Source organism: Mustela erminea, chromosome 11, assembly GCF_009829155.1.
Source record: "Mustela erminea isolate mMusErm1 chromosome 11, mMusErm1.Pri, whole genome shotgun sequence".
In the NCBI taxonomy this organism is placed as follows: Eukaryota; Metazoa; Chordata; class Mammalia; order Carnivora; family Mustelidae; genus Mustela; species Mustela erminea.
In genome coordinates this window covers 44,478,380-44,505,316 of record NC_045624.1, presented here as the reverse complement: position 1 = coordinate 44,505,316, position 26,937 = coordinate 44,478,380, and the positions used below count along the sequence as shown (strand labels likewise).

Here is a 26,937-nt window from a genome sequence, read left to right as displayed (position 1 = left end):
GATATATGTGTTGTGATATTAATATATTCACATCAAACATGAGGTTTTTTGAGCTTTATTTAGTATAATTAACATATCACATTGTGTAAGGTATACAACATGGTGATTGGATACACATATATATTGCAAAACAATTACCACAATAAGGTTAGTTAACACATCCATCACCTCAGACAATTATAACTTTTTTCATGGTGAGAACATTAAAGATTTACTCTTAGCAACTTTCAAGTATACAATATTTGAAGCTAATAACTTGCTAATTATAATTACCAAAACACATTAGATCCCCCGAATTTATTCACCTCAAAACTAAGTCTATATTCTTTGACCAACATTTCCCCTTTCCTGGTTGTTTTTCTAAAGGCAATTGTTACCTTCATTGTCATTGTTGTTATTCAGTGACCTTGATGATCCCAGGCAACCAGATGGGAAACATTCTAGCAATATACTTAAGATTATTATCAAGTCTCCATCTCCCAAGTCTATTTGCACTCTCCTGACTTCAAAATATTCTCAAGATTTGCCATCCTAAGTGAGGATAGTTTACTTTGTGGCAAGGTGTAAATTATTCCCCTCCAGATCTCCATGAAAACGATCAGCAGCAAAGACTGAGGAAAAACTCTGGATCCACCTTAAACAGTATGATCAGCCATACAAAAGAAATTCCCAGGGATTTCAACAATGTAAAATACAAAAGAAATGAGATTGAGCGTGGTCACTACCTGACTTATGACTCTCCAACATGTTAACAGGGAAGTAGACAAAGGAAACCAGCAGAGGCCTCTGTGGGCCCAGGGGTGAGGATCAGCCCTGTGGTTCCCATTAGGAGGTGTTCTGGGTTTCAGGGACAGCAGGACAGGGAGTTGGCATGGAAGGGCTTACCAGTCACTCACACAGAGTGGACGGCCAGTCTGCCAAAGAATGGGGAGATTGTAGCTGTGAGCCCTGAGATCTATTCCAAATAAGGTTTGGAAGTTCTTTAGCAAAACACATTCCTGGCTAGGTTTGCCTCTGATTTTGACTCTCACCTCCAGGGGCCCAACCACCCCCAAGCTGTCTGGACTCTCAACTAGCAAAGTAAAATGAAGGTAAATTTAAGAATTTTTAAAATTTTCTCTCTTCATTTGGGGCTTGAAGATTCTACCAGGAATTGACATGACTGACTATTGAGAGATTGAGAAAACTAAGAGGAAAAATGACAAAAAGAAAAAAAAATGACTAGGCAAATATAACATTAATAAAAATCAGAACCATATAATCCTGTCCACCTATAATAGGTCTTCCATAAGAAATAAACAAACTTAAGCAGCTTTAATCGAATAAGTTTTCCTAGACTGAAAAAAAATCTTTATAAGCAGATAAAAAGGGATCAGATAAAACCAGGAAAAAAAATACATAAAAACATCCAACATATGCTGTTGTAATTTTCTATTTCAAACAATAGAGAAAAGAACTGGCAAATCTTAGAAAATAAAATATATGACTTAGAAAGTAACAGAATGTAAGTTGGCCATAGACTTCTACCATGCCAAATACCAGAAAGCCATTTAACAGTCATACCGTTTTTTGAGAATAATGTGGTATAATTTAAGATATCTATGTCTATACCTATATTTAGTAGAATTGCCAAAAAACATATTCTCAGGTGTGGGCAAGTTCAAAATTTCATCATTAATATGATTTTCTAAAAAACAAAAACAAAAAACTTGAAGGCATATTCTAGAACAGTGATCTTTCAAGGGTGGGAGTAGATTCCTAGGTCTCCCATTAAGTGGACTACGGATATGTGACTTAGATTCAACAAAGCCCATCTTTACAAAATAGACAAGTAGTTTCAAAAGAGTTTTTAAAAGTGGCAGATGAAATACAGTGCTAATTATGCGAAGTCAAGTAAATATGAAAATGACTGACACTTCTTTTCCTAAGAGAAAAGAAGTTCCTAGTAGAAGGGCTTCCTACGTCACTTTCGTGAACTAAAAACCAATGATAATCAGTCAAAAACAACTGAAATGACCAAGAACATCATATAGAGTTTCAATTTGAATCCATGATTATGAACGATTCCCGCTCCCAGGAAAGCACAGTATTAGGGCAATCAAGCCTGGAAAAGCTTCCTATTATCCTGGGATCTGGCAACCAGGGCCATAGGCCAAAGCAGGGGTGAGGTGCCTGGTGAAAGCATCACCTGGAATTCCATTCAACAGTTCAGACCAGAGCACTGAAAACCACCTCCCCTGGAAAGTCCCAGGCTGAGTGCCACAAGTGGCAGAAAATCAAGAGTACGGGGCTCCATCCTGATGTAGTCTCCAAGAGTACCAGACCAACACTGGGCATACCCACATTTATATAGCTGGTGTGAAGGTCTGCCCTGACAGATAGTTGTAAACAGAAGCAAAACACATAACCCAATGGCTTCAACAAATCCAGAGAAGAAATAATATAGAATGAGGTATCTTTAAGATACATAAAAAGTACTAAAAATTCATATCTACTTCCGTTTCTCAGCTTGTGAGATGAGTAAAAGGTTCTATCAACACCCTGGCAGACATAAAGGAAACCTAGAACACACCCACTGTGTTTAAGGAGAACACCTAGCTGACATCCACCTCTCTTTATTCAAAAACAACCAAACAGAAAAAATATATATATCAACAAAAAGATTTCAGCATTCAAGAATGCAGAGAATACCACACTCAAAATGCAAAGAAAAGAGTCACTTTTTTAAAAAAAGATTTTATTTATTTATTCGACAGAGAGACAGAGATCACAAGTAGGCAGAGAGGCAGGCAGAGAGAGAGGGGGAAGCAGGCTCCCTGCTGAGCAGAGAGCCCGATACGGGGCTGGATCCCAGGACCCTGAGATTGTGACCTGAGCTGAAGGCAGAGGCTTTAACCCACTGAGCCACCCAGGTGTCCAGGACTCACTTTTTGAAAATAAAATGTATGAATGGCAACAAATGTACTAATGGTAAATTTTAGGGAACATCTACTTTGTGTTCAATAAAATTCAAGAAAACGTGGATCTGTGAAACAAAGGTGAAAGCTGAAATCATAATGTAATAAAAAGCAAATCTACTGAGACAAGAAAAGAAATTACAAAGAAACAAAATCTGACAATAGAAAGACTACATGAACTTAAAAAAAAAAAAGTAAATGGTGACCAACTTTTTAGATACCAAGCTCCTACTTGGACTGGCACCCACCAGGTACAATCCATACCTGTCCCTGCCCACATAGCTGCCGGCATTATGCTTTATACAGCTGTCACACAAGCCCTGGAAGGTTCCAGATGTCCTATTGTCAAGTATTGTTGGGCTCGAAGAGAGCATTCAGGTGGGTGTTCCTCCACTGGTCCCTCCGTCCACCCTCTCCTCTTTATCACTCCTGGAACATGATGCCCCATCCTTCCCCACCTACCACCTGCCTCTTGGTGAAATTGCTGCTTCGTGAATGAAAAAGTTTCAAATGGGCCCTTTCTCTACTGACACCAACGAGATTCAAAAATTTTGAAAATTCCTGAAGTATCTGGAAATAAGGGGGCATCCTCCCCTATTTTCCAGCACAGTTTAGGTTTTCCCTAGATCTGAATCCATCTTAAGAAGGGTTGCCTGAAAATAGCCTTGTTATAAAGTATCTCATAGCCACGTTATAAAGTTTTTTTTTTTTTAAAGATTTTATTTATTTATTTGACAGAGAGAGATCACAAGTAGTCAGAGAGGCAGGCAGAGAGAGAGAGGGAAGCAGGCTCCCTGCTGAGCAGAGAGCCCGATGCGGGACTCGATCCCAGGACCCTGAGATCATGACCCGAGCCGAAGGCAGCGGCTTAACCCACTGAGCCACCCAGGCGCCCTAAAGTATTTTTGTTAACCCTGGAGAACACTGGCTAAGGCGGGAAGGCTCCGATGCCTTCCTTTGCTCTCCTCCTGAAATCCGTCTGGATGTTTTTCCATGTGGGTTCATTTCACCTAAAAGTCTATGTCCCCAAGGACAGATCCCATGGTAAGCTGTACACCATATAACTAGCTATTTAATACTATTCATAAATAATTCTGGTTCAGGCACCTAAAGAGAGGGAGGGAGAAAGTTGAAGGAGGGGAAAAGGAAATATACAACAATAACAATAATAAAGCTCCTCTTCTAAGTGAATGTTCATAGTTTCCAGCACTCCATCCATTTCTGTCACCATGGCTGCCAGATAATAGTTCCAATATAGAAGTGCAACACCATTTTAGGAATAGCTTATGCTTTCAAACTTTGGCAACACGCCTTTCTGTTAGGATAGCATGTAATTTCGTTGTGGATGAACCACGGCAGCCTTACGGGAGTCCTCCGTTTCTCCACAGACACTGTTTTCTACAGGCTTCCTGGCTATAAGACATATGATGAAATGCTGTGCTTCTTCAGTTTTCTGTGCCCTCAAGCCCAGGGCAAGTCCTGGATGCTGAGTTACCTTGAGACTATGCAATTATCTGAAATGCATAAAAGCGTCACAAGAGAGGAACTAAGGAAGGAAAGGCTGAACACTGTATTTTGGAATTTGAAAAGGCTGTTGGAATAGAAAAGAGAACGTCTTCTTTTTTTTTTGCACAAAGATAATTTCTAGGGCTAAGGGGATTGATTTTATTATGAAATAACTTTTCCTTTTTATTTTTTAAAGATTTTATTTATTTATTTGACAAAGAAAGAGAGAGAGTGAGAGCAGGAACACAAGCAGAAGGAGTGGGAGAGGGAGAAGCAGGCTTCCCACGGAGCAGGGAGCCCAATGCAGGGCTCAATCCCAGGACACTGGAATCATGACCCAAGCCAAAGGTAGACGTCCAATGACTGAGCCACCCAGGTGCCCCAAGTTTTTCTTTTTTTAAGTAGGTTCCATAGCCAGCATGGAGCCCAGCACAGGGCTTGATCTCATGACCCTGAGATGGAGACCTGAGCTGAGATCAAGAGCTAGATGCTCAACCAGACTGAGCCAACTGGACCCCCCAGGAGATAACTTTATGACTCAACTTCATAACCCAGAAAATTGCCCTACAATGAACTAGGCACTATTCCCCACCCTAGTAAGGTCCTGAAAACCCTATAATACTATGCCTTGAAAGCATACACATGTGCTGAGCTTTACACACGACTACAATGAAATAATCAGAAAAGCCTATGGAGCAAAAATAAATTGGAATAAAAAGCCAGGAAATGTGTTTTCTTATGTCTGTCCTTTCTGCCCAAGGTCATTCCCTCTGAGAATGGTGAGTAACTCCCTAAAATGCCGGGGTGGCCAACGACAGGCTTTGTTTAGTTTGAAAGAACATAAAAGGGAACTGGATCTTTTAAAACACTTCCTGTACATGTCTCAGTGAATCATGAGTCCTACAAACTCTTTTGAATAAAAACCTCAATGCTTCAGCTTATCACATCCGTGTATTTGTAAGGCAAAGGCGTCTCTTGTGTACTTTTCACACACCTGTTTCCTCCATGTCACTCCCATCCCTCTGTCACTTACTTAAATGCCATAGAAAGAAAATTAAAACAATTCCTCCAAATGGGATACTCTAAGTGACCTTCAGGCGTATGCTTTAATGCCACCTGAGTGTTCTTCTGGTCATTTGTTTGTTTTTATAATTAATTAAGATGGCTGCCCTTGAAACACTCATTCAATATTTGCTGTGTGCTTTCTGGGTGCAGGCACTGTGACAGTCTCTAACTATCCAGAAAGAGAAAACACAGTGCCTTCCCTTAATTAGGGAAGATGAAGGCTCATCAGCCCCTACCTCGAGGTATAGCAAAGCATGATGACAGAGGTGGTGAGGGTGCTAAGAAAGCATATACAAAACACAAGGCCCTCCCTTGAGGACGTGACATCAGAGCCACTGGAGGCCACCTAAGTATCAGCCAGGCAAGCAAGATGGGATTAAAAAAAAAAAAAAGGCACACTCTGGACTGAGAGAACAGCCAGAAGACTGTGATCCATGCAGGGAAATCCATGGGTAGCTGGAGCTTAAGGATATGTGAAGAGATAAGACATTAGAAGAAGGCAGAAAGAAACTAGACCCTGGTGGGCTTATCATGCCAAGCTGAAGAAATTTAATTTTTTCCTGGAGATATTAGGGATCCCCTGGAGAATTTTTAAATCGGGTAGGGGAATGGTATGATAAGATCTGCATTTTAAAAGATCGATCTAGCCACAGAGTAGAGGAGAGCTGGTCCTTAACAAATGGGAAAATTCTATACGTTTTTGTTATAATGAGGTTTGTCTTGTAGCCTGAACAGAGTAGTACAAATATCATCTCTCATGTGATAGTCCCATGGTAGGATGCTGCAAGAGTTTGGTGGTAGTATGGATTACTGCTTTTCATAGTTTCTGAAAAAGGACTTATTTTAGGCATGTGGCTTCCTGATTTAGTTACCTCCAAACCAAAAGCAAGAAGACCATCAAATTGATGACTGGCAAAAATAGACTAGTTGTGTAACTTTTACCTTTTGCTAATCTCATAAATAAAAGACAATTTTGTTTTTATGGTTCCTAATAATACATGCTTAGGCAGATATTCAAATAGATTTAAATAGATAACTGGGCTCTAATTACTCTTTCACATAAGAAAAAAACCAGCTGTCTAAGTCCATATCTATATTTTAACATACTTCTCTGTATAAGTCATTAATGATTTAAAAAAATAATAAGGTTATAGACTTTAAATAGCATCACTAAGAAAACTGACTAATTAAACACATACTGAACACTACACCCAGTTGCAGAATAAAATACTCTCTTCAAGTGTATAAGTAACAGTTATCAAAACTGACCATAGGCTGGATCATAGCAAAAATCTCAACATTAATTCCAAACAACTGAAATCAGACAGTGTTCTTTAACAACAGTGTAAGTCAGGCTGCAATCAATAAAAAAAGTGATTTAAAATATTCTAAATGTTTGGGGGTGCCTGGGTGGCTCCAGGTAGACTTGGTTAAGTCTACCTTCAGCTGAGTTCATAATCTCAGGATCCTAGGATCAAGTCCCACCTGCTTCTTCCTTTGCCCCTTCCTTTTCCCCTCTTCCCACCCCACTCATGCTCTCTCTTGCTCTCTCTCAAATAAATAAAATCTTAGAAAGAAAGGAAGGAAGGAAGAAAATATTCTAAATGTTTGAAAATTTGGGAATATGCTTCTAAATAATCATGGGCCAAAGACTAAATGAGAAAATAATTCTAAATATTAATGAAAAATCATACATCAAAACTTGCAGCATATAAGTAAAGCAGTTCTAAGAGGGAATATATAGACTTAACTAAATATATTAGAAAAGGAGAAAATCTGAAAATAAGTGATTTCATTATCCATCTGAAGAAATTAGGAAAAGAATAAATTAATCCATCTCAAGAAACAGAAAAAGAACAAGTTAAATAAAATGGAAAGCAAACACCAAGCACACTTTGCAAGAATGCAAGCTTGTTTTAATATTTTAAATCAATGAATAAATATTATTCATTATTTTAAAAGGAAAGAAAGGGGAAAAAAATCTCTTGATACAATCTTCAAAACAGATTTAGAACAAGTATTTGAGGAAACCCCTATTCATAATGGGTTTCTTCCCAAAGAAGGAGAAAAAGTAGATTTTCTACATCTGATACCAGGTCTTTAAAACCAAAGTACTACAACAAACATCATAATGCATAATACTAAAATACAGTAAGCTTTCCTGTTGAGCTAGCTAACTTACCATGGGGCCATCTATTACCACTACTTCCCTTCAAGCCTGCATGGGAACTTCTCACCAGCTCAAGAAAGAAAAGAGAAGAAATAAAATGTATACAGACTGCAAAGGAAAAAATAAAATTATTAATGCAGATGAAATCATACATAGACAGGAGATCTAAAATAATTTACAAAGGAAGTATTGTGATTAAAAGATGAATTTAGCAAAGTCACTGAATAAATAGCAATAAACAATTGGAAAAGGGTACTACTACAAAAAATCATAATAAAAAGTATACAGAAATAAACCTTATAAAAGACAAAAAAGAACTCTATAGAGAAAAACTATAAAATATTTTTAAGAGATATATAAATGGCCTAAATAAATTAAAGAATCCACATTCATGAAATTTAAACCTCAGGGTATTTAAGAAATATGAATTCTGCCTAAATTCATCTATACACACAAACTAATCCCAAATACATTCTCGGCAGGTCATTTGGTGGAAATCGACAGGCTAATTCTAAAATCTATTTGGAAATGCAACCAAATATACCCAATATGGTTTTGAATAAAAAGGAACAAAGCTGAAGAATGTATACTCCCAAATACCAAGTCTTATGAAGTTTTCAGTTCTGGGGCTGTGTCCCTCTACCACTGCGCTATTCCAGCCTTCTCCTCTCAACGTTCAGCTGGTTATGTATAAGGATGTGCACCTGTCCTTTTATATTAATATACGCACAACATAAGCAGGCAAGGGAACCTGCACAAGAATAATTAAAACAGCTAAACACAAACTGCTTTTGAATTATCCTGTTCTCCATGTGACTGTTCTGGTCCATCAGCATGGGCCCATTTTTTGGATGCCTACTCAAAGGTATTGCTATAACTCTCTTGGTTACTGTGGATGATGGATATTTGCATTCCTTTTGTTTTCATGAAGCTACACCATGAAACATACCTGCACAGTCAGTCGTCTTCTGCTTTCTGTTCTACAGAGTATATCTCCTTTCAGGATGCATGTTTGTGGGCGAGAGAGGGAGTGAGCATGTGTGCACACGCATGCCAGCTCACTAGCAACACTAGACAGAAAACTCTGTTCAGGTCAAAAGAAGGTTTCTATTTTGATGGTCTTTCAGGAAGTATTATGACCCAAGGTTAAAGCTTCAGTTCATTTTGAGTTTCCAATATTGACTGTCCTCCTGCAAGAGTTCTTGTAGTAATGTAATGCAGTGCTTGAGAAAGGGGCCCCCTGTAGTCATTCTTGGTCTTCTAGAGAAATATTTCCTCAAAACCGGTTTATCCCTCAACTTGTTATAACTGTCACTCAACTCACACATTCTGTTAAAAGGAGACAGCGCACAAAAAAAACAAACAAAAAAAAAAAAGTGCAAGACGCACAATTAGGCTAAGAAAATCTTTATTCCTGAAAGAAAACACTGCCTCTCTAAAGTTATGACTCTTCTCAGGCAGAGCTTAGGAGGAAAGGATGCTAGTAAGAACCCACTTTATTGGCCCACTTTCTTCAGGAAAAAAAAATACAAAGAATACAATACAAAGAGCATCCTTCAGAATCCACCACAGGCCATGCTGGGGACTGTGCAGGGGGGAGATGAAATCCTGCCAGGCTGCCAATAGGTAAGTTCTAGAAGCCATTTTTCATTTGCAGCTATTCATGTGCAAAGAATCGCCATCACTTCTGTCTGTGGATAAACATGCCACTTCAAAAACATCTGTTTCGATAGACCAAAGGAATGAGAAAAACTAAAAACATCTTTGAATGGTGGTAATGAGAAAAGGGAAATGAGCAAACATCAGAGGAAAGTCTGTGGAAGATTTAGGCAGGTTGAAACCACACACAAACATGTTTCTCTACATCTTGAGAGTCAACCCAGCCCCATGGCTCCCTCGTTTTCCTTCCTTGAACTCAGCTCCTTGTTCAGTCTGAATTGCATTGCATTGGTATGATTATCCAGAGAAGCTAAAGCTCACTCACCCAGCAAAATCACAGAAATCCTACCATACTAGAAACATAGTATATTTTAATAAGATAAATGCAGGATTACCTTTCTCCCCAACTTTTGGTTTTATAACAGAAATAAATAAAATGAATTCATGGATAAAAACCTACAAAGAATGGCTAAAAAGATGCTGAGTTAGCCCAGCTCCCTTCCTTGAGATTAATTCCAGAACTATAGAAATAAAAAATAAATAAATAAAATAAAACACACACAGACAAAAGAAATTAAAAAACAGCCCCCCCCCAAAACCTTGAGACACTCCCAAGGTGAGTCAAGGGTGCTTTGTGTGAGGACAGTGCAGTGCGTGTCCTTGGGCTAGGACAGGAGGCAGCCCCACCAGGCCCCGGAGGAAATGGTAGGAAAGGAAGTGTTACCATCTGCAATTGTTCCCTCCCTTCCACTGCCTCCAAATCCACAGTGGCCACCCCCATACCTCTGGTGACTCACAGCTCTAAAGGTCAAGAGATTCAGGAAAGTTCAATCAGGGTTGTTTGTCCCAACCTCGTGGCTCCATCAAGCTCGACAAAGGTTCCAAGATGGCCACAGAAGGAAAGAGAATGTGGAAAGACACAGGTGGGAGGGTTTTTTGAACCAGGTTACAATTGAAATTCATCACCACTGGTCACTTCCCATTGTCCAGAAACCAGTCGCATGGTCATGCCCTTCCAGGAGAAAAGCTAGAAGATGTAGTCTGGCTGTGTGGGAGGTGAGGGAGCTGGTTTGCTGGAGAGCCAGCCAACCTCAGCCACAGCTGGAACACGGAATCCTGTCACCTACACTTGTTTTCCTTTTAACTCTTTTCTTTCTACCTTGTTGAAAGGATCAAATGGGATGTGTATGAAATAACTTTATAATCCTACTAAACTGAGAAACATAATCATGCTGATTATGAGATAAGTTCCCGAACTTTCTGATAAAAGCGAGATAGTTCTCAAAGAAATTACCCAGAGTGAAAAAAGGCAATCCCAAAGGTTATATACTAAAGGATTCCATTTGTATCGCGTTCTTAAAATGACAGGACTGTGAAATGAAGAACAGGTTAGTGGCTGCCAGGAGTGGGAGGGGGCAGAGAGTGGGACAAAGATGGGAACATAAAAGGAGCCTGTGGTGATAGCACTATCCTGGATCCTGAGTGTGGTAAAAATGCATAGACCTACATGGGTAATAAAGTTTCATAGAACGAAACAGATGTGCATACACAAATACAATAAAAATGGGGGATCGAGAAAGATAAGCAGATTGTGCTCATGTCAATATCCTGGTTGTACTACAGTTTTACAAAATGTTCCCACTGGGGGAGCTGGGTAAAAAGTATGTGGGAAATCTCCCCCTATTATTTCTTGTAATAATCTGCATCTATCTCAACAGAAAAGTTTAATTTAGAAAAAGGGACACAGGGGCGCCTGGGTGGCTCAGTAGGTTAAAGTCTCTGCCCTCTGCTCAGGTCATGATCCCAGAGTCCTCAGATCGATCCCCTCATTGGGCTCTCTGCTCAGCGGGGAGCCTGCTTCCCCCCACTCCGCTCTGCCTGCCTCTCTGTCTACTTGTGATCTCTGTCTGTCAAATAATTAAATAAAATCTTAAAAAAAAAAGAAAAGAAAAAGGGACACAGCCCTGCAGTGTAATGGAATACTGGTAGTAACAGGCTGGACTTAGGTTGTCCTTACCCTGGCTGGTTTTATAGGGTCTTTCTGTTCATGTGGTGGGTTTACTATCTACCTTCCGGATCCTTCTGCTTGGTTTCAGCAGAGGAAGGGAGAAATGTTCACGGGTGGGCTGTTAACTGTCTGATGGCCTTGGAGAGGATCCAACAAGGGCTTACATCCAGTGGTGTTCAGAGCATGGTAAGAACCAGGGAACGACTCAAAGCGATTTCATGCTGGAGATTCTCTGGATCAGCTGAAGAAACAGAGATGCTAGCAGCAGTTGGTCGGCACACTAACAAGACGAGGAAAGAAGAACTCCAGTGACTTGCCTAAATGGTTCCAGGTTCCACCTTTCTTGGCCATGATCCCTACAGAGTTCTGAGGTATGAGGCACCTTCTCTCCTTGCATTTCTGCTCTCCCTCTCCAGTTCCTCTTCAGAAGTCTGTCCCATTTTGAGGCTGATTTCACTAAGGCAGGCTGACCAGGAAGGGTCTTTGAAGAAGGAAATTCAGAGCTAGGCATGAGGCTGATGGAGTGAGGGTAAGTAGGCAGGAGTGTGAAAGAACCTGTCACAGCGATTGTGTTGTACTATATAGTCATTTCCAATCAAACAGGAAACCAATTTGCATATTATTAACATTTGAAGTTTGTTTTCCACATAATTACCACTCAATTTCCTGCCAACTGTAAATCATTCTGTAATAGCTCTGGGGTGGGGGGCAGGTAGGGATCTGGACCTGTAGTGCATTATCATTCATTGTCTGCTCCAGCACATTCTAATAACTGAATGTGTCAAAAGCCACAAGATTCTCCGTTCTTTTGCTATATTTTAATACAAAAAAAAAAAAAAGAGTTGAGAAGACTTTTTATTCAGGCACTATCATCTCCCTCACCAGCATTAGCTCCCTGGCTTTGTACTTGAGGGCTGGGATTTGTTCTACTATTGGAATCATGTCCCACCCCCTCTGTGGCTGGAAACTCAAACTTGCTATAGCGCAGGTAGCTAAATAAGGTAAATGCTAAGACAGGACCCAACTCCCATAGCTATTTAGGAACACAGCTCATCCTCTGTTAGCTATTTTCTGTCAGAATTTACAAGGACAGTTGATCTACATGGAATTAGCAGCAATCATAGCAAACACTGATGGACCAATAGGGATATTGCTTACCCTGCAAGTAAACCTTACCTTACCCGAAGTAAATTATTTCTCAGGGTTCATGGGGGTGATTTTTATGGTTTAAAAATACTGTCCTGTGCTTTTGGACTTCTCCCCTCCTGAGCAGGGTGAGCCCCCACGGCACAAGGACTTCCTCATGTCACATTCTGAAAACCTTCTAAAACTCAGTACGTACTCTGTAAGACTTTATAATGACACTTGAACTTCTGTGGTGTTGTAATATGTTTTACTATTTAATGTGAAAAGAACTTTTTTCAGAAGAGCTTTGTTGAGGCTCCAGGCTCTTGCTCAGGACTAAAATGCGGAGGAAACAGTCCCATTCGAGGATTCTCTGTCAAAGGAAACAGAGACACTAAGGGAATCACAAAACGTTCAACACTCCATCCTGACTTTGGAAGAGTACGTGAGATCTGTCAAGTCTCGAGGAAGTGGTGGTGAGGTCACACCTAAGCTATCAAGGGTTTCTGGAGAAGAGAAGTTTTTTCTTTCAAGGAACTGCAAACCCACACAACTGGGGCTTGGGGATATCCCTGACCTGGTAGAGCAGCTGAGGACACACCTGCTCTGTCTACAGGACCGAAGGCCAGCCAGACCTGATGACAGGTGTCCCTGTGGAACCAGAGAAGTGGCTAGGCTTGGCCCCAGTGCTAGTGTGAACTAAGAACAACAAAAGCATCTCTGCTATAGTTGGGGGGTGGCTCTTTGAAATGGAGAGTCACCCTCATATGGCTCAGGGAACAGCCACTTCTGTGAGTGCTTTGGTTCTGGGCTATTTACCATCACTTGCTATGGACCAGGTGTGGATTCCTTCCCACCCTTTTCTCCTAGCCCTTGCATTCTTACATTTCCCTCCACAAAGATGCCATCAGATCAGAGCCGGAAAGGTAAAACCTGTGGTCCAAGTGACCTACTGCTTTAGACCTCCCTTCCCTAAAACCCTAGTTCCCCTTCATGCAGGGAAATCTACTGCCCGGATTCACAAAAAGATCATCACAAAAAAGACAATGTTGTGTTTTCAGCTTCCCCCTTCCCAATTCCACCAACTGCTGCCAACGGCCATTCTCACCATGACAGGTCCCCAGGAAGTGGTCGAAAGAGCCTAGGACATGCATCGTGTGCTTGGCCAAAATCTTGAGGTGAGCGGCTGTTGGATAGGTCAACACTGTCATTTAGCCTTCTGTGGACTTGGCAAGAGAATGACTCCTTGCAGTGACACCCAGGCCATTCTCACACCAACCCAGCACATCCCAGTATGAGCAGCTCCTGGATGACAGTTAGAGCAAGACAGTTAGAGGGAGACACCCAGGAGTCTCCCTCAGCTCCTGGGTGGGAAGAAGGGAGGTGTGAGAGGTCCCCTGTGCCCTGCATAAGGGCACGGGACAGCTGACAAAGCTGACTGGTGGGACTACCAAGAGTGTTGCCGTGGGTGAGGGCCATAGGAACCAAGTGGGAATTACAGCCAGGCCTCAACGAGATCGTAGCATCTCAGGAGCAGAACAGGGCTGAAATGCTGGGGAGAAATATAGACCTTAGCTAGAGATTTGCAGTGACCAAGTGGACAAGAGAGAGAAGAGGAGCCAGATAACAAGGCAAGACCATAAGGCCCATGCTGTCCTGGAGAGCAACAGGAAAAGGAATATGGAAATCTGTAAGTCTATGTATTTAAATATTTTTAAACAGGAGTCACCTAAAAGGACCATCTAAATTATTAGATTGGGTGGAATTTCATAAATTATATTATAGGTTCTCTCTTTCCACCTTCACCAAACTCTGTCTCTCTCTCTCATTCTCTCTCTCTCTCTCTCTCTCTCACACACACACACACACACACACACACACAGGAATACCCAATTACAGACCCAGACCCAGCAGAGTAGAAAGCTTATGAAGATCAGATCATACACAGGAAGTACAGAAGCCACAGTTTCTTTGCCCATCTTGAGGATGCTGTGAGAAATCCTCTGCCTTCTATCCACTGCCTGCCTACACTCACTGTGCTGAGCAACTCCTCAGAGGCAGGCTCGGCATGTGAGAAACAGGTGCACCACCATGCCGGCTCCCAAGGCACTCACACCTGGCATGGGAGCTCAGTGCAAAACCACCATAATCTTCTTTGGCAAATCCAGGGCCAGAGCTATAACCAAATATCGCTGGAGCACACACAAGAGGGAATTTATTCCTAGTAGAGGTCAGACAAGACTCCACAGGTGTAGACATGCAAGCGAGATTGGACAGCTCAACATAACAAGTATTTCATGTGTCCTAATATATTCCTGCAGCTGTGCTGGACCCATGCATCTTGAGGGTACAGTCTGGTAGGGAAGGCAGGCACCAAGAGATAAATTCTACAGAATACGTGAAATCTTAAAATAGATTGCTTTGGGCATTAAAGAAAAATTATAAGGTCTGAACTTGTTGATTTCAATTTCTAAAGACACCAAGAAACCCAAAGTTGAAAGCAATCAGTGGCAAAGTTCACGGGACCCTCCATCTCCTACTTAGGAAAAGAGAGCACTTTAAAATAGGTATTCTGAGAAGAGGTCAGGGGAAGAGAAGGGGGAGGGGAGAAATATGAGATAATTTCCAAGTGATTTCCTGAATTTCTTCCCTTCATATTTGGGAATATAATGCCTTTGGTCCCACTTGAAAGGGCAGTAACCATGAGTCCAGTATACTATTTATGTCTCCCTAGGCCATCAACAGGGCAATTGCCAGCCAACAGCCCTGCTCCCTTTCCAAAGAAGGCGGAAGAACAATAAAGGAAGGAGGCGGGTCGGTAGTGTCCACTTTAGACGATGTCCTATGGGTAGTAGCGGACACTGTCTCAAACAGAGGAAGGCACAGGGAAGAAAACATTAGGAAGACTTTTTCTGAAAGTTTCTTCTACTCCAAAATGTGGTCTGTAAGAGGGGAAGGGATCCCAAAAGGACAGAACACGAGTTAAACGGGCAGTTCTTATTATTTTCATTTTTCTATCCTACCTGAATCTCAGGAGCAGAGGGCAGATGTGGGACAAGACCACCCCCCTACTTTGGACAGTGACTCTCTGGTGGTCATTTGAAACACGTCGTGCATATTTAGCCCTGGGACAAAGCTCTGGGGTCCTTTCACAGGGATGAATGCAAAGGCAGAAAGACTTTACATACCTATTAGTGTTTCCCTCCAAAGGAGGGGGGGTGCCCAAGAGGAGATCAGATGTCCAGATGCTAGAGGAGTGGGTGTCTGGGCACCAGTGCTGAGGCTTCTGCAGAGAGCTGGGAGATGTCTGCGCCCAGACCACAGTGGGGAGGGGGAGCAGGACCCACACAGAGAATGGACACAAGTGGGGAAGGCCGGGGAAGATGGATCACCCAACTACTTGATTTTATTACCAGAATGGTTCCTTATTCTTAGAGACTTCTTACTTGTGGTCCATGTGGTAAGGATTCGTTCTTACTTTGTCTAAGAATGAGAGCCGCTAACTCACCTTCATTGAACATACTGTCCAGAACATACTGTCCTTCACATTTTTGTGATCTATTTGCCACCATGGCAGCAAGTCAACAGGCAGTGGCAACGAGATAAGCAGGGAAGAAAGTGTTTTGAAGAAGTAATAGCTGTAGTACTACTATTACAGGAATAGTGAAGTTGATCGTTGTATTGGCATTATTCTAAAATTTATGTTAGTGCCAAGATTCCCAAAGCCAACACTGAATTTGAATTTCCTGGGTGCTTTTAAAAATACAGAAACCCAGGGCAGATTTTAGACCAAAATATGAAATGAACAAAATCATGCTGATAATTCTGACCTTGTAGGGTGGTGGTAACACTTTCAGACAAATACTCTGATTACTTAAATGGCCTTGTGTGGTTCAAGTCATCTTGACTGGCATTTCTAAGTGGTGTTCCACAGAACACTTGGCCCACGGGATGTTACCAGGCATTGTCACAAAGAGACTTCCGGATGGAAATGTTGTGAAAATCCAGGTTAAAGACAGTTAGGCAAACTTCGGTGTTTGTCTTCTTAGATCTTTTACCATGGATGCGACACTCACTCGGACTCTCTGAGGTAAGACTACTGTGTAAGGTATTTCCCCTGAGATCTGACAAAACGATTTGTGTTTTTCTTTGAAACCCTTCAGGGCTTGAAGGTTCTATCATATGGGATTTGGGGAGCACTGCTCTCCCAAGGGATCTGACAAACTTGGGGTGAAATGACAATTATACCACAAGAGAGTTTCCCTTCTCTTCACGCACTTAAAATTTTCTATCATATAGCAAGAGAAAAAGATAAGGAGCAAAAAAGATACAAGACTATGCATTTATGGCAGCAAAGCAGTAACCACAACATGCGACTCTCCTTGAACCAGCTTTCTATTTTAAGAACATTTCATCCACTCTTTTCTAGTATTGTGACATTATCACTTGATTAATCAAAGATTTCATAAGTTAAATAGGAAAGGTGGTCTCAGATATTCGGATATAATTCATTTTTACTTCTGCAATGATAGAAGAATAAGTAAAAAAATTCTCTCCCTTTGTCTCTTATGACTTGTCCCTAGTATTTTTTCTTTCTCTCTTTGGACACTCCCGGATGACTGGCTAACATAATTTATAAGGACAAATGTGCATATCATTATGACTGCCGGTTCTCACATTTGGAATATTGTTCCTGAATTAAACACAGAACCACCATATCCTAGTTATTCTCCCTCATTCACATGCTTTTGGTTAGAAGAATTTCTGGTCAAAACTATGAATAACCTGATATGCATTAATATTTTACTCCTTTCTTTTCTACTAGTCAGACAACCAATAATAAGTTGTTTACCCGCCACAGAACATTTTCTAACACAAACTGAGAAATTTTTCTTGGGTTTTATTTAAAATTTTCATAACATTCTTCTAAGCAACTTAGGGTTGGTTTTGTTTTCTTTTGTGTTTACTGTAACACATGTACAAATGTGAGATAAAAATAAAGTTCTCCCTAGCTTATGTTCTTTAAAAAAATATCAGAGATGATTCCAAATGAAATAGTATTTCATAAATGATAAGCACACTTGTCATTGGCATTCCCTGTATAGTACCCCATTAGGCTTTCTTAAATTTTACAAACTTTGTTTTATTTCAAAAAGAATACCTGGTCATTACGGAAAATCTATAAAATGCCTATTACAAAATAAGAGAAAATAAAAGTCACATCAAATTGTTCTACCTAGAGATAATAATTTTTAATATTTTATCATATACCCATAGATAGATTTTTCTAAGTCATGATTTTTTTGGACTGCGTTACACAAATTATTTGGAAGAATGTTTGTTACCTAATAGGCTATAAATCTCTCCCCATACTATAAATGTTTTTCTCCAACACAATTTTAACAATAACAAAGTCTGTCACTAAATATATACCATAATTTATATAATCACTCTATTAATGAGATAATCTAATAATTATGAGATAATAATTATGAGATATATTTAAATAAAATTTTTATGTGTGTATTTTTGTGCACTTTTTGTGAGGATAAAATTTAGAAGTCCAGTATCAGGATTAAAGGAAAAGAATATTTCTCAACTCTTTGATGCTTGTATCGCTAAAGCCGCCACTAAAAAATATATAGCAATCTTCTCTTTTCCACCAGCAGAACAAGAGCATGCCCACTTCTCCAGACCTTCCCAAATACCTGGTAAGACTGTTTGAAAGGCAATGAAATACATTTGCATAGATATATATTTCATCTCATTTTTTTATTCCTTGGATTTTCAATGGAAATTTTAGAAAGGGGGGTAATAAAGGGCTTGATATAAGATTATCATCTTTAACTGGAATGGCTCCCCTCTGTTCCAATTAGATTTTAACTGAAGGAAGTTATTTATGTTTCTAATATAGAATAGTAAAGAAGTCATGTTTGATCCTCTCTGCTTCTCTGCGTAGCAACTCAGAAGCTTTCCATCATTCATGCAGTCTAGCCTCTTGCCAGATTGCCCTTAGCATAGCATTGTTCGTGGCTCCAGTCTTTACCAAGATCACAGATGTCCCATTTACACCAGTCAATCCTGAATGTAGATTATAAAGCATCAAGAAGTGGCAACCAATATTGCAAGTCTCAGAAGATCCCTAAATGCCCAGTTATTAACAGAAGTATTTAAAAAAAATTACAGATTTTATATCTGTATGAGAAAGATGTTGGGACAGAGAGAAAAAAAAGAGGCCGAAAGAAGAAAGTGAGGAAAGAAAGGAGGGGGGCAAAGAAAGATGCAGGAGAGGAAAGAGTGATGAAAAAAATGTGTAAACCCTTAGAAATGAGCATTCCTGTATTTCCCCCCACAAGTGACAGGAAGCAGGTTAATCTATTACCTATTTCATTTTGCCCAAAGGCTTCCATTAGACTTAAACTTGACTCTTGAATGTGCACATTACTGCTTCAGCCTCAGCAGTGATTCTCAAGGAGGGGGATTTTGTTGCCCACAGGAAAGTTAGCAATGTCTGGCGACATTCTGTTTGTAACAAGAGTGTTGCCAGCATCTAGTGTACTAGTAGCCAGGGATCCCGCTAACCGTGTCATACACAGGACAGCCCACCACAACGGAGGATTATTTGACTTGAAATGTGAGTAATGCCAAGAAACCTTGCTCCAAAGAAAACAGAAGTTTAGTTATCTGCACTTAGAGATCTTACCGGAGAAAAGCAATGCCATTGGCAATCTGTCCCTTCAATTAAAAAAAAATGCAACACATGAAAAAATGAGCATCATCATTAGCTATAAGGGAAATACAAAGCAAAACCACATTGAGATACCACCTCACACCAGTTAGAATGGCAAAAATTAACAAAACAGGAAACAACAAATGTTGGAGAGGATGTGGAGAAAGGGGAGCCTTTTTACACTGTTGGTGGGAATACAAGTTGGGGCAGACACTTGGGAAAACAGTGTGGAGATTCCTCAAAAAATTAAAACTAGAGCTACCCTATGACCCTGCAATTGCACTACTGGGTATTTACCCCAAAGATATAGATGTAGTGAAAAGAAGGGCCATATGTACCCCAATGTTCATAGCAGCAATGGCCACAGTCGCCAAACTGTGGAAAGAGCCAAGATGCTCTTCAACGGATGAATAGATAAAGAAGATGTGGTCCATATATACAATGGAATATTATGTCTCCAACAGAAAGGATGAATTCAACTTTTGTATCAACATGGACATGACTGGAGGAGATTATGCTGAGTGAAATAAGTCAAGCAGAGAAAGTCAATTATCATATGGTTTCACTTACTTGAGGAACATAAGAATAACATGGAGAACATTAGGAGAAGTAAAGAAAAAGTGAAGGGGAGGAATTCGGAGGGGGAGGTGAACCATGAGAGACTGTGGACTCTGAGAAACAAACTGAGAGTTTTAGAGGGGAGAGGGGTTGGGGGATGGGTGAGCCTGGTGGTGGGTGTTAAGGAGGGCATGGATTGCATGAAGCACTGAGTATGGTGCATAAACAATGAATCTTGGAACACTGAAAAAATAAATTAAATTAAAAAAATAGAAGAGCTAAAAAAAATAAATAAAATATAAATAAATAAATGCCAATATAAAATAAGCTAAAGAACAAAAAGACACTAACAGACCATACATACTTTCTACTTAATTGATTTTCTTGTTTGTTTTATTTTTAAAGCTTTATTGATATATAACTGATTTGCAAAGATGTAGACATATTTAATGTGAACAGTCTGATGAGTTTGGGCAGATGCAAACACCTGTGATACTATCACCACATCAAGGTAGCAGACAAATCCAACTAATGATGTACTGAAGGGTGACTAATATAATATAATCGTGTGTGTGTGTGTGTGTGTGTGTTATATATGTCATATATGTTATATATAATTATATGTTATATATATAACATATATACATATACACACACACATAAAGTGAAATGGGTAAGTATACATGGTTACCAGATAACTTACAGAATCCACATAATAATAGATCTTTCTTAGCCTTCCCAAATGACATGCTGAAAAAACAAAAAAGTACGTCTTAATTCTAAAATCAAAGTGTTATATTGTATTTTCTGTTACATATTTCATTTGAACAAATAACTTTATGGACTAATGGGTAAATACGGCCAAAGCTATACCACTAACCTTAAGGAAGTAACCAATAGCAAGGAGTTAATGCACTAATAAGGAACTGTGCTTTTTATGAAATAATTCCATATCTAAAGGAAATATTTAAATTTTTTAAAGATTTTATTTATTTATTTGACAGAGAGAGAGAGAGAGAGATCACAAGTAGGCAGAGCAGCAGGCAGAGAGAGGAGGGGGAAGAAGGCTCTCTGCTGAGCAGAGTCCGATGCAATGCAGGGCTCGATCCCAGGACCCTGAGATCATTACCTGAGTCAAAGGCAGAGGCTTAACCCACTGAGCCACCCAGATGCACAATATTTAAATTTTTTAAGAAAAAAATACCTTTTTGATATGAAAATAAAGCTTCTGCAAATATTGGCATATGGGATTCTACAAAGAAACTTTTAAAATACTAAAATAAGTATTTCTATAGAGCACAGAAAATATGTGAAGATATATGTGATGACTAAAACTTCTAACAAATTGTATTTTCCTTTCTATAGGTACCACAAGGATCCTATTTTTACAAATATGCCAGGAAATACATGGAAAAATTTTTAATCTTATGTACACCACTAATAAATTAATTCACTCAGTAAGGAATTCTAATAAATGAACTTTTATACATCAGTTCTCCAGTCAATTGTAAATCGCAATCAAATACCACAAAGTCAGATTCTTAGCTCAGTTCTTGCATTTATATTCACTGTAGAACTTGTCAATCTTTGAGTCCTAGATACTTTAGTCAATCTATGCATTATGTTATACTAGTTAAGAATTTAAGTTTCAGGATAGTCCATTCTTTTGCCAAAGCTTTCCAAATGAGAGCACTTAATGGGAAGACTATTTCCTTAGGGGAGGTTTCTCAAAAATAGCAGCCTGAGTCAAACAGGAAAACAATTGGTCAAACTCATTTATTATTACAATCTAATCACGTTTTTACAGTTGCCCATGGGACAGCTAGGAAATTACATGTACAGCTTTAATCAAAGGGCCAGCATTATTGCTTATGTAATAATCAGTTCTTCTTTGGTTATCGCTATAATTTAGAAAAATAAGATTAAGAGAAGAGAGTAAGTGGTTATTTCCCCCTTAAATCTATTCTGACTCTCAATCTTGGTTTCCCTGTTTATACTTAAACATGTAAGTAGAGCAATGAACTTACACTCAAAAGAAAACTCAGACAGTGAGAATGTTCTGAATTTCATGGCAACCTTCTTAGAGTACAGGAACATAGTGGACTCTATGTATAGTCTTTTGGGGAATGCTTGTCATTAGAGCTCCACACCAACCCAGGATGGAAGTAGAATTCAGCCTCTCAAGATGCAGGACCAGGCAATAGTAAATAAACCATTTCATTTCCTTTTTTTATTATGAACATATAATGTATTATTTGTTTCGAGATATAGGTCTCTTACACAACTCACTCTTGCCCACCATAGCACATACCCTCCCCAGTGTCTACCACCCAGCCACCCCATCCCTCCCATTCTTGATTTGATAAGCATCAAAGAGAAGCACAGAACATAATGAAAAAGCAAAGAGAAACAACTTCAAACTTTAATGAACTAATAATCCTAAGGAAACTTTTAGCATTTCTCATTAGGGGTAACAGTAAAATTTGGATTTGGAGACAATATAAAATTTGCAAGCAAAATCACTGAAAGTGAAAAAAATCTGTATAGAATTAAAGAAATTTCTCTTCAATGTAAAAGCCTTAAATTTAGGGTCCTACAACGACTGTTAATTTTTTAGATTCTTCAGATTCTCCTAAAGAAGATATCACATCTCCACTCACTTCTTAAAAATATCTAAATCTAGTGTGTCTGGACACACAAATATGAAGGAAGCAGGTTCTATGTATAATTTTTCTCCTACTGATTACTGCTAAGTACTGCTTCAACTCACTATAGAAATGGATAAGAATAAGAATTTTTTCCAACAATCACTGAACTTCCACTATTCTTTTGAGAAAGAACCAACTCAATAAAGACCTGCCATGTCGACTAAAGTGAGTAAAATTAATACTTTAACAGTAAATTATGCATCCTAACCTCTATGGTTCATCACTGGAATTAATACACTTTAAAGGACTTATGGAAATCCTTTGGAAGCTTTGCCAACTGACCATATTTGTTGATGAGATGCTTTTTTTTTTTTTTTAATCATCACAAACTAGGAGCATTTTAACCAGCAGTCAAATGTGTTATCTGAATTATTATTCAGTTGAAAAACTTGGTAAAATCTATGCTAAGACTTCTTTTATTGCATTCTTTCATATAGTGAATGATAAATGAACATACTTACTCTAGACTAGATATTCTGTTAGACACTGTGGAGAACAACAGAGGAATCTATGACATGGACCTCATGTTGCTCACAGCCTAACAGCACAAATTCAGTGCAAGATCTCCAGTGATTGTTTGCACGTAATTTAATTAATTTGACTTAATACATTTGAAGATTGCTGATGTGCTACACATTATTCTAGACCCAAGGAAACAAGAGCAAATAGGTCACAAATTGACAGTATTCTATGTGGTTTCAGACGTACAAATAAGAATGAACAACTCTATTCTTATAGACTAGCTAAGTGTTATCACTATATTTTATAATTAAATATCAGTAGACCTGGACTTTGCTATCATGACTTCTTGAAAAAAATATCAAATTAAGATAAAATGCTATGCCACTTATTTTTAGAAAATTCTTAGAGATGGAAATGTCTATTTGAAAAAATTGCGTCTTTTGTTGCAAAATTATCTGTGAAATAAATTCCTTCTACATTTTAAATTTTGTTTTTTAAGCCGAATGGAAGGCTTGAACTCACAACCCTGAGATCAAGACATGAACTCAAGAGTCAGGTGCTTGACTGACTGAGCCACCCAGGCATCCCAATTCCTTCTACATTTTAGAACCAGGGAAATAATTTGTCATTTTAAATGGAGAGTGGGAACTATATAACTTAATGTGTGCAAATTTTTTTTCTTTTAAATCCCTTATGGTTGAAATTTCCTTTGTAGTGCTAGGATCATAGAGGACATCAAGTAAATATGTTAAATGAATAATAATTGGCAAGCCAAACATTTTACTTTAAGTACATATTCTCTCTTAAGTGTAAACTGATCACTATCACATTTCTCCAAAAATCTTCATATATTTGAAGTCATTATCTAACCATAACTTCTCTTTATGTTAAGTATTCCCACATTATTTCCTCACAGACACCACATGTAACACCTTCAGTCATCTCATTCTTACACAAATCTTTCAATTTTTTCAGGTTCTTTTCACAGTGTAAGAATCATGAGATTCTAGTTAGTTATTATCTCCCAAGTGTCAACTTCTCTTCAATCCCAAGAGTGTGTTAACTTTGTATATTACAGTATAAACTACTACAAGGATAACGGGTCATTCTGTGAATCCATCTTTGCCTTTGCTTTAAATAAATAAACTGTGCAGTGACATACACTTTTCTTGGTTTGGGCTTGATATTGGAAGAGGTGTCAATCCAAAATCCCCATGCCCTTGGCCAAGTGTATTGTTGAGATAACAGCATTTGCTGCTGCCAAGCTACGGCAGGTATGGTATGGGCTACTGAGAGAAAAGGTGCAAGAAGTTTCCAGTTCACTGAGGGGCATAGTCATTCGGTCATACAACAGTAAGTGAACAAGACAAGGGTTTGCCCAGCAGTCTAGCATGTGGCCAATGGGATATAAAGCCTTCTGTTCCAAGATCTAGCTTTTTTGTTTATTAGTCAAATGACTTTGTACAAGTTTTTCAAACTCCCAGTATTGTCATTTCTTCTTTGATAAGAGAGGGATGATAAGAGTATTTGCTTCACAGGTTTGGTGATAATTATATAAAATAATGCATGTAGAGTGGTTAGCAGAGTGTTTCTAAATGCCCAGCGGCTGCTACGTGTATGCATGCACATATGTGTGTACTTTGTGCCAGACACTCTGCTAGGTATATAAATAACTATGATGCAAGATGATATTTTAAAAAGAGTTAAACTGATGAGCAAGAATAGGTTCTGAGAATGAGCCAACAACCTCCTAATACATCATGAGAATTTGCACGTGTGTGTGTGTGTGTGTGTGTGTGTTTAGAGTCAGAACTAACCTCAGAGGATGGAAAGTTCTGAGCAAGATAAATATCCTTGAAGCTAAGGGCAAGAAAAATGGCATCCAATCATATTATACAGTAATCCGGCCTCATCTGCATTCCTGGGCACCATTCCTTCCTTCCCAACACACATAGGCCTCCATAGATAAGGTCGGCTGTGACTCATAACTCATTCTATACGGAGACTATCACCAAGAAAAATCAGCAAGCATAAATGGTATTTAATAAATTAGAACCTGTAAAACTTTATGGGAAGCAGGTGTTTGAGTCCCATTTTATGGAACACAAGCCTAACAGAAGGATTATATGAAGTACTGTGAGGTGGTCTGCCTGTGAACAATGACGGGAAATGTAATCACATGCCCCACAAACTAGACTATGATAAGTCTCCTGTTGTTAGGATAATGCCATTCATACCCCTATTTATAATTTCATATTCCTCCCTTTCATTTCATTCTTCATGGAAAGTTAATGTATTGCAACTCATTGGTAGGCAATTTATTTTAGGGTGAAAAGTAATCTAATAAAAAACAATAAAATCTGTATTATATGAAAAAATATCCCAAAGATATAAGCAGATTTATTATACAAAGGTGGAAAATATATCTCTTATATGAAGGTATTCATAAAGTGAGTTAAGTTCTCTGTGCAGAAGTTCTTTGGAAATATACTTGACAGAGTCATTTACTTTCAATGCCAGCAATCACCTGGGAACAGGTAAAAATTACTCCTACAAGTCAGGAAGTATTTATATGCAGCCAAAGAACTAGAGCAAAATAAAACCTTATGAGAGAAATAGATGAGTGTACAGAAAAAAAGGGGGGGCAGGTAAAAGGGGAAGATGTAAAATTTAATTTATATCTAATTTAAAGACAAAGTTAAAATGGGCCCATAACCATACAGTGATTTAATTACAGGATACAGATAAACTGGATTTCATGTGACAACCCTCAGTAGGTCAATCTCTGAGAAGGTAATACTCAATCATTTAGTAATATTGCTCTGTAACCTAGAAATTTCTTTAGGATCTTTAAATTTACTTCTGGAGGTCATGGACCTGACTTTCCATGAAAAGTTTCAATATAATTTTCTTTCTTTAATTTCAGCTTCTTGGTGGAACAGTTCTTCTTTTATCGGGTCGTTAATCTCGATGCCAAGTTTTGATAGTGGGGCTAAGGTTCACCATGTGAGGACTGGATGACGAAACACCTCACCACAGTAAGAATATGCAGGTATTCTCACTCGAGGGACTTCTGCCACGCTCAGGACAGCCACCATTAACAGACACATCATGGTGTGTTATTATGATCAGTTTGTACGCCTCTGTCAGTCAGTCCCTGTGCTGTGCCAAGATGAACAGTGATTGAAAATCAGGTCCATGACTTCGAGAAGGAAACACTCTGACTTTGCAGGATAACCTCCGTTAGTTCTCCAAACAAATCTACAAAGTAGTTATATTATTATTACTATTTCACAAGGAAAAAAATGGCTCAGTGTACGTAAGTTTTCCAAGGTCACACACCTAGAAAGTGATGGCATGTGACTCAAGAGCCAGTGTTTTTAACCATTATGTAATTCAATAAATAACATAGATTGGATGATTTATCAAATGACTGAACAGATGAATAAGACACTAAAACACAAATACTGTGACCATATTCCTTAGAGATAGAATATTTTAAAGTATTGAGTTGTATGTTTACCAAGTTAAAATTAGATCCCAAGACCATGCCCAATACTATGGAGACTGGCATCCAATGAATGAGCTAAATGATGAAAAGAAATATTAGAAGCCACAGATTGTCCTCAAAATGCTAACGCAACTAATGACACACCTTTTACATGTTAGTTTACAAATTGACTAAACTGATGCAAAATGCATCAAATTTGACAGTTTGCATCAAAAAATTGATGCAAAAATGCCTCTGTTTTTTCCTTTCATTGATTTTTATCAACTAATTGTGATGTTTTATAAATTCAGTCCAAATAATGTAACAATGTCAAAGTACTATTAGAAAATTAATAGTAGACTGAGATAATCTGGCCATTATTTATCCATTAAAATACACAGTTTAAAACAATTTTTTTTTCAAACATTTCTGTGGTGGTCTTTTTTTTTTTTTAATGATTTTATTTATTTATTTATTTGACATAGAGGGAGCACAAGCA

At 38.8% G+C, this 26,937-nt stretch overlaps 1 protein-coding gene across 9 annotated transcripts in view; it reads right to left on the bottom strand.

Moving 5' to 3' along the window:
* Positions 1-26,937, bottom strand: part of PDE1C (phosphodiesterase 1C) — a 582,509-nt gene that overhangs the window by 103,529 nt on the left and 452,043 nt on the right. Inside the window, exon 2 of one of the 9 annotated variants that reach the window (XM_032304740.1) lies at positions 7,711-7,768. The exons of 7 other annotated variants lie outside the window; for them this stretch is intronic. In XM_032304740.1, the coding sequence (XP_032160631.1) occupies positions 7,711-7,721 (11 nt within the window). In that variant the 5' untranslated portion in view covers positions 7,722-7,768. Of the gene's footprint in view, positions 1-7,710; positions 7,771-26,937 lie in introns of those variants that run through there. One more of the 9 variants, XM_032304741.1, reaches the window with a different exon arrangement.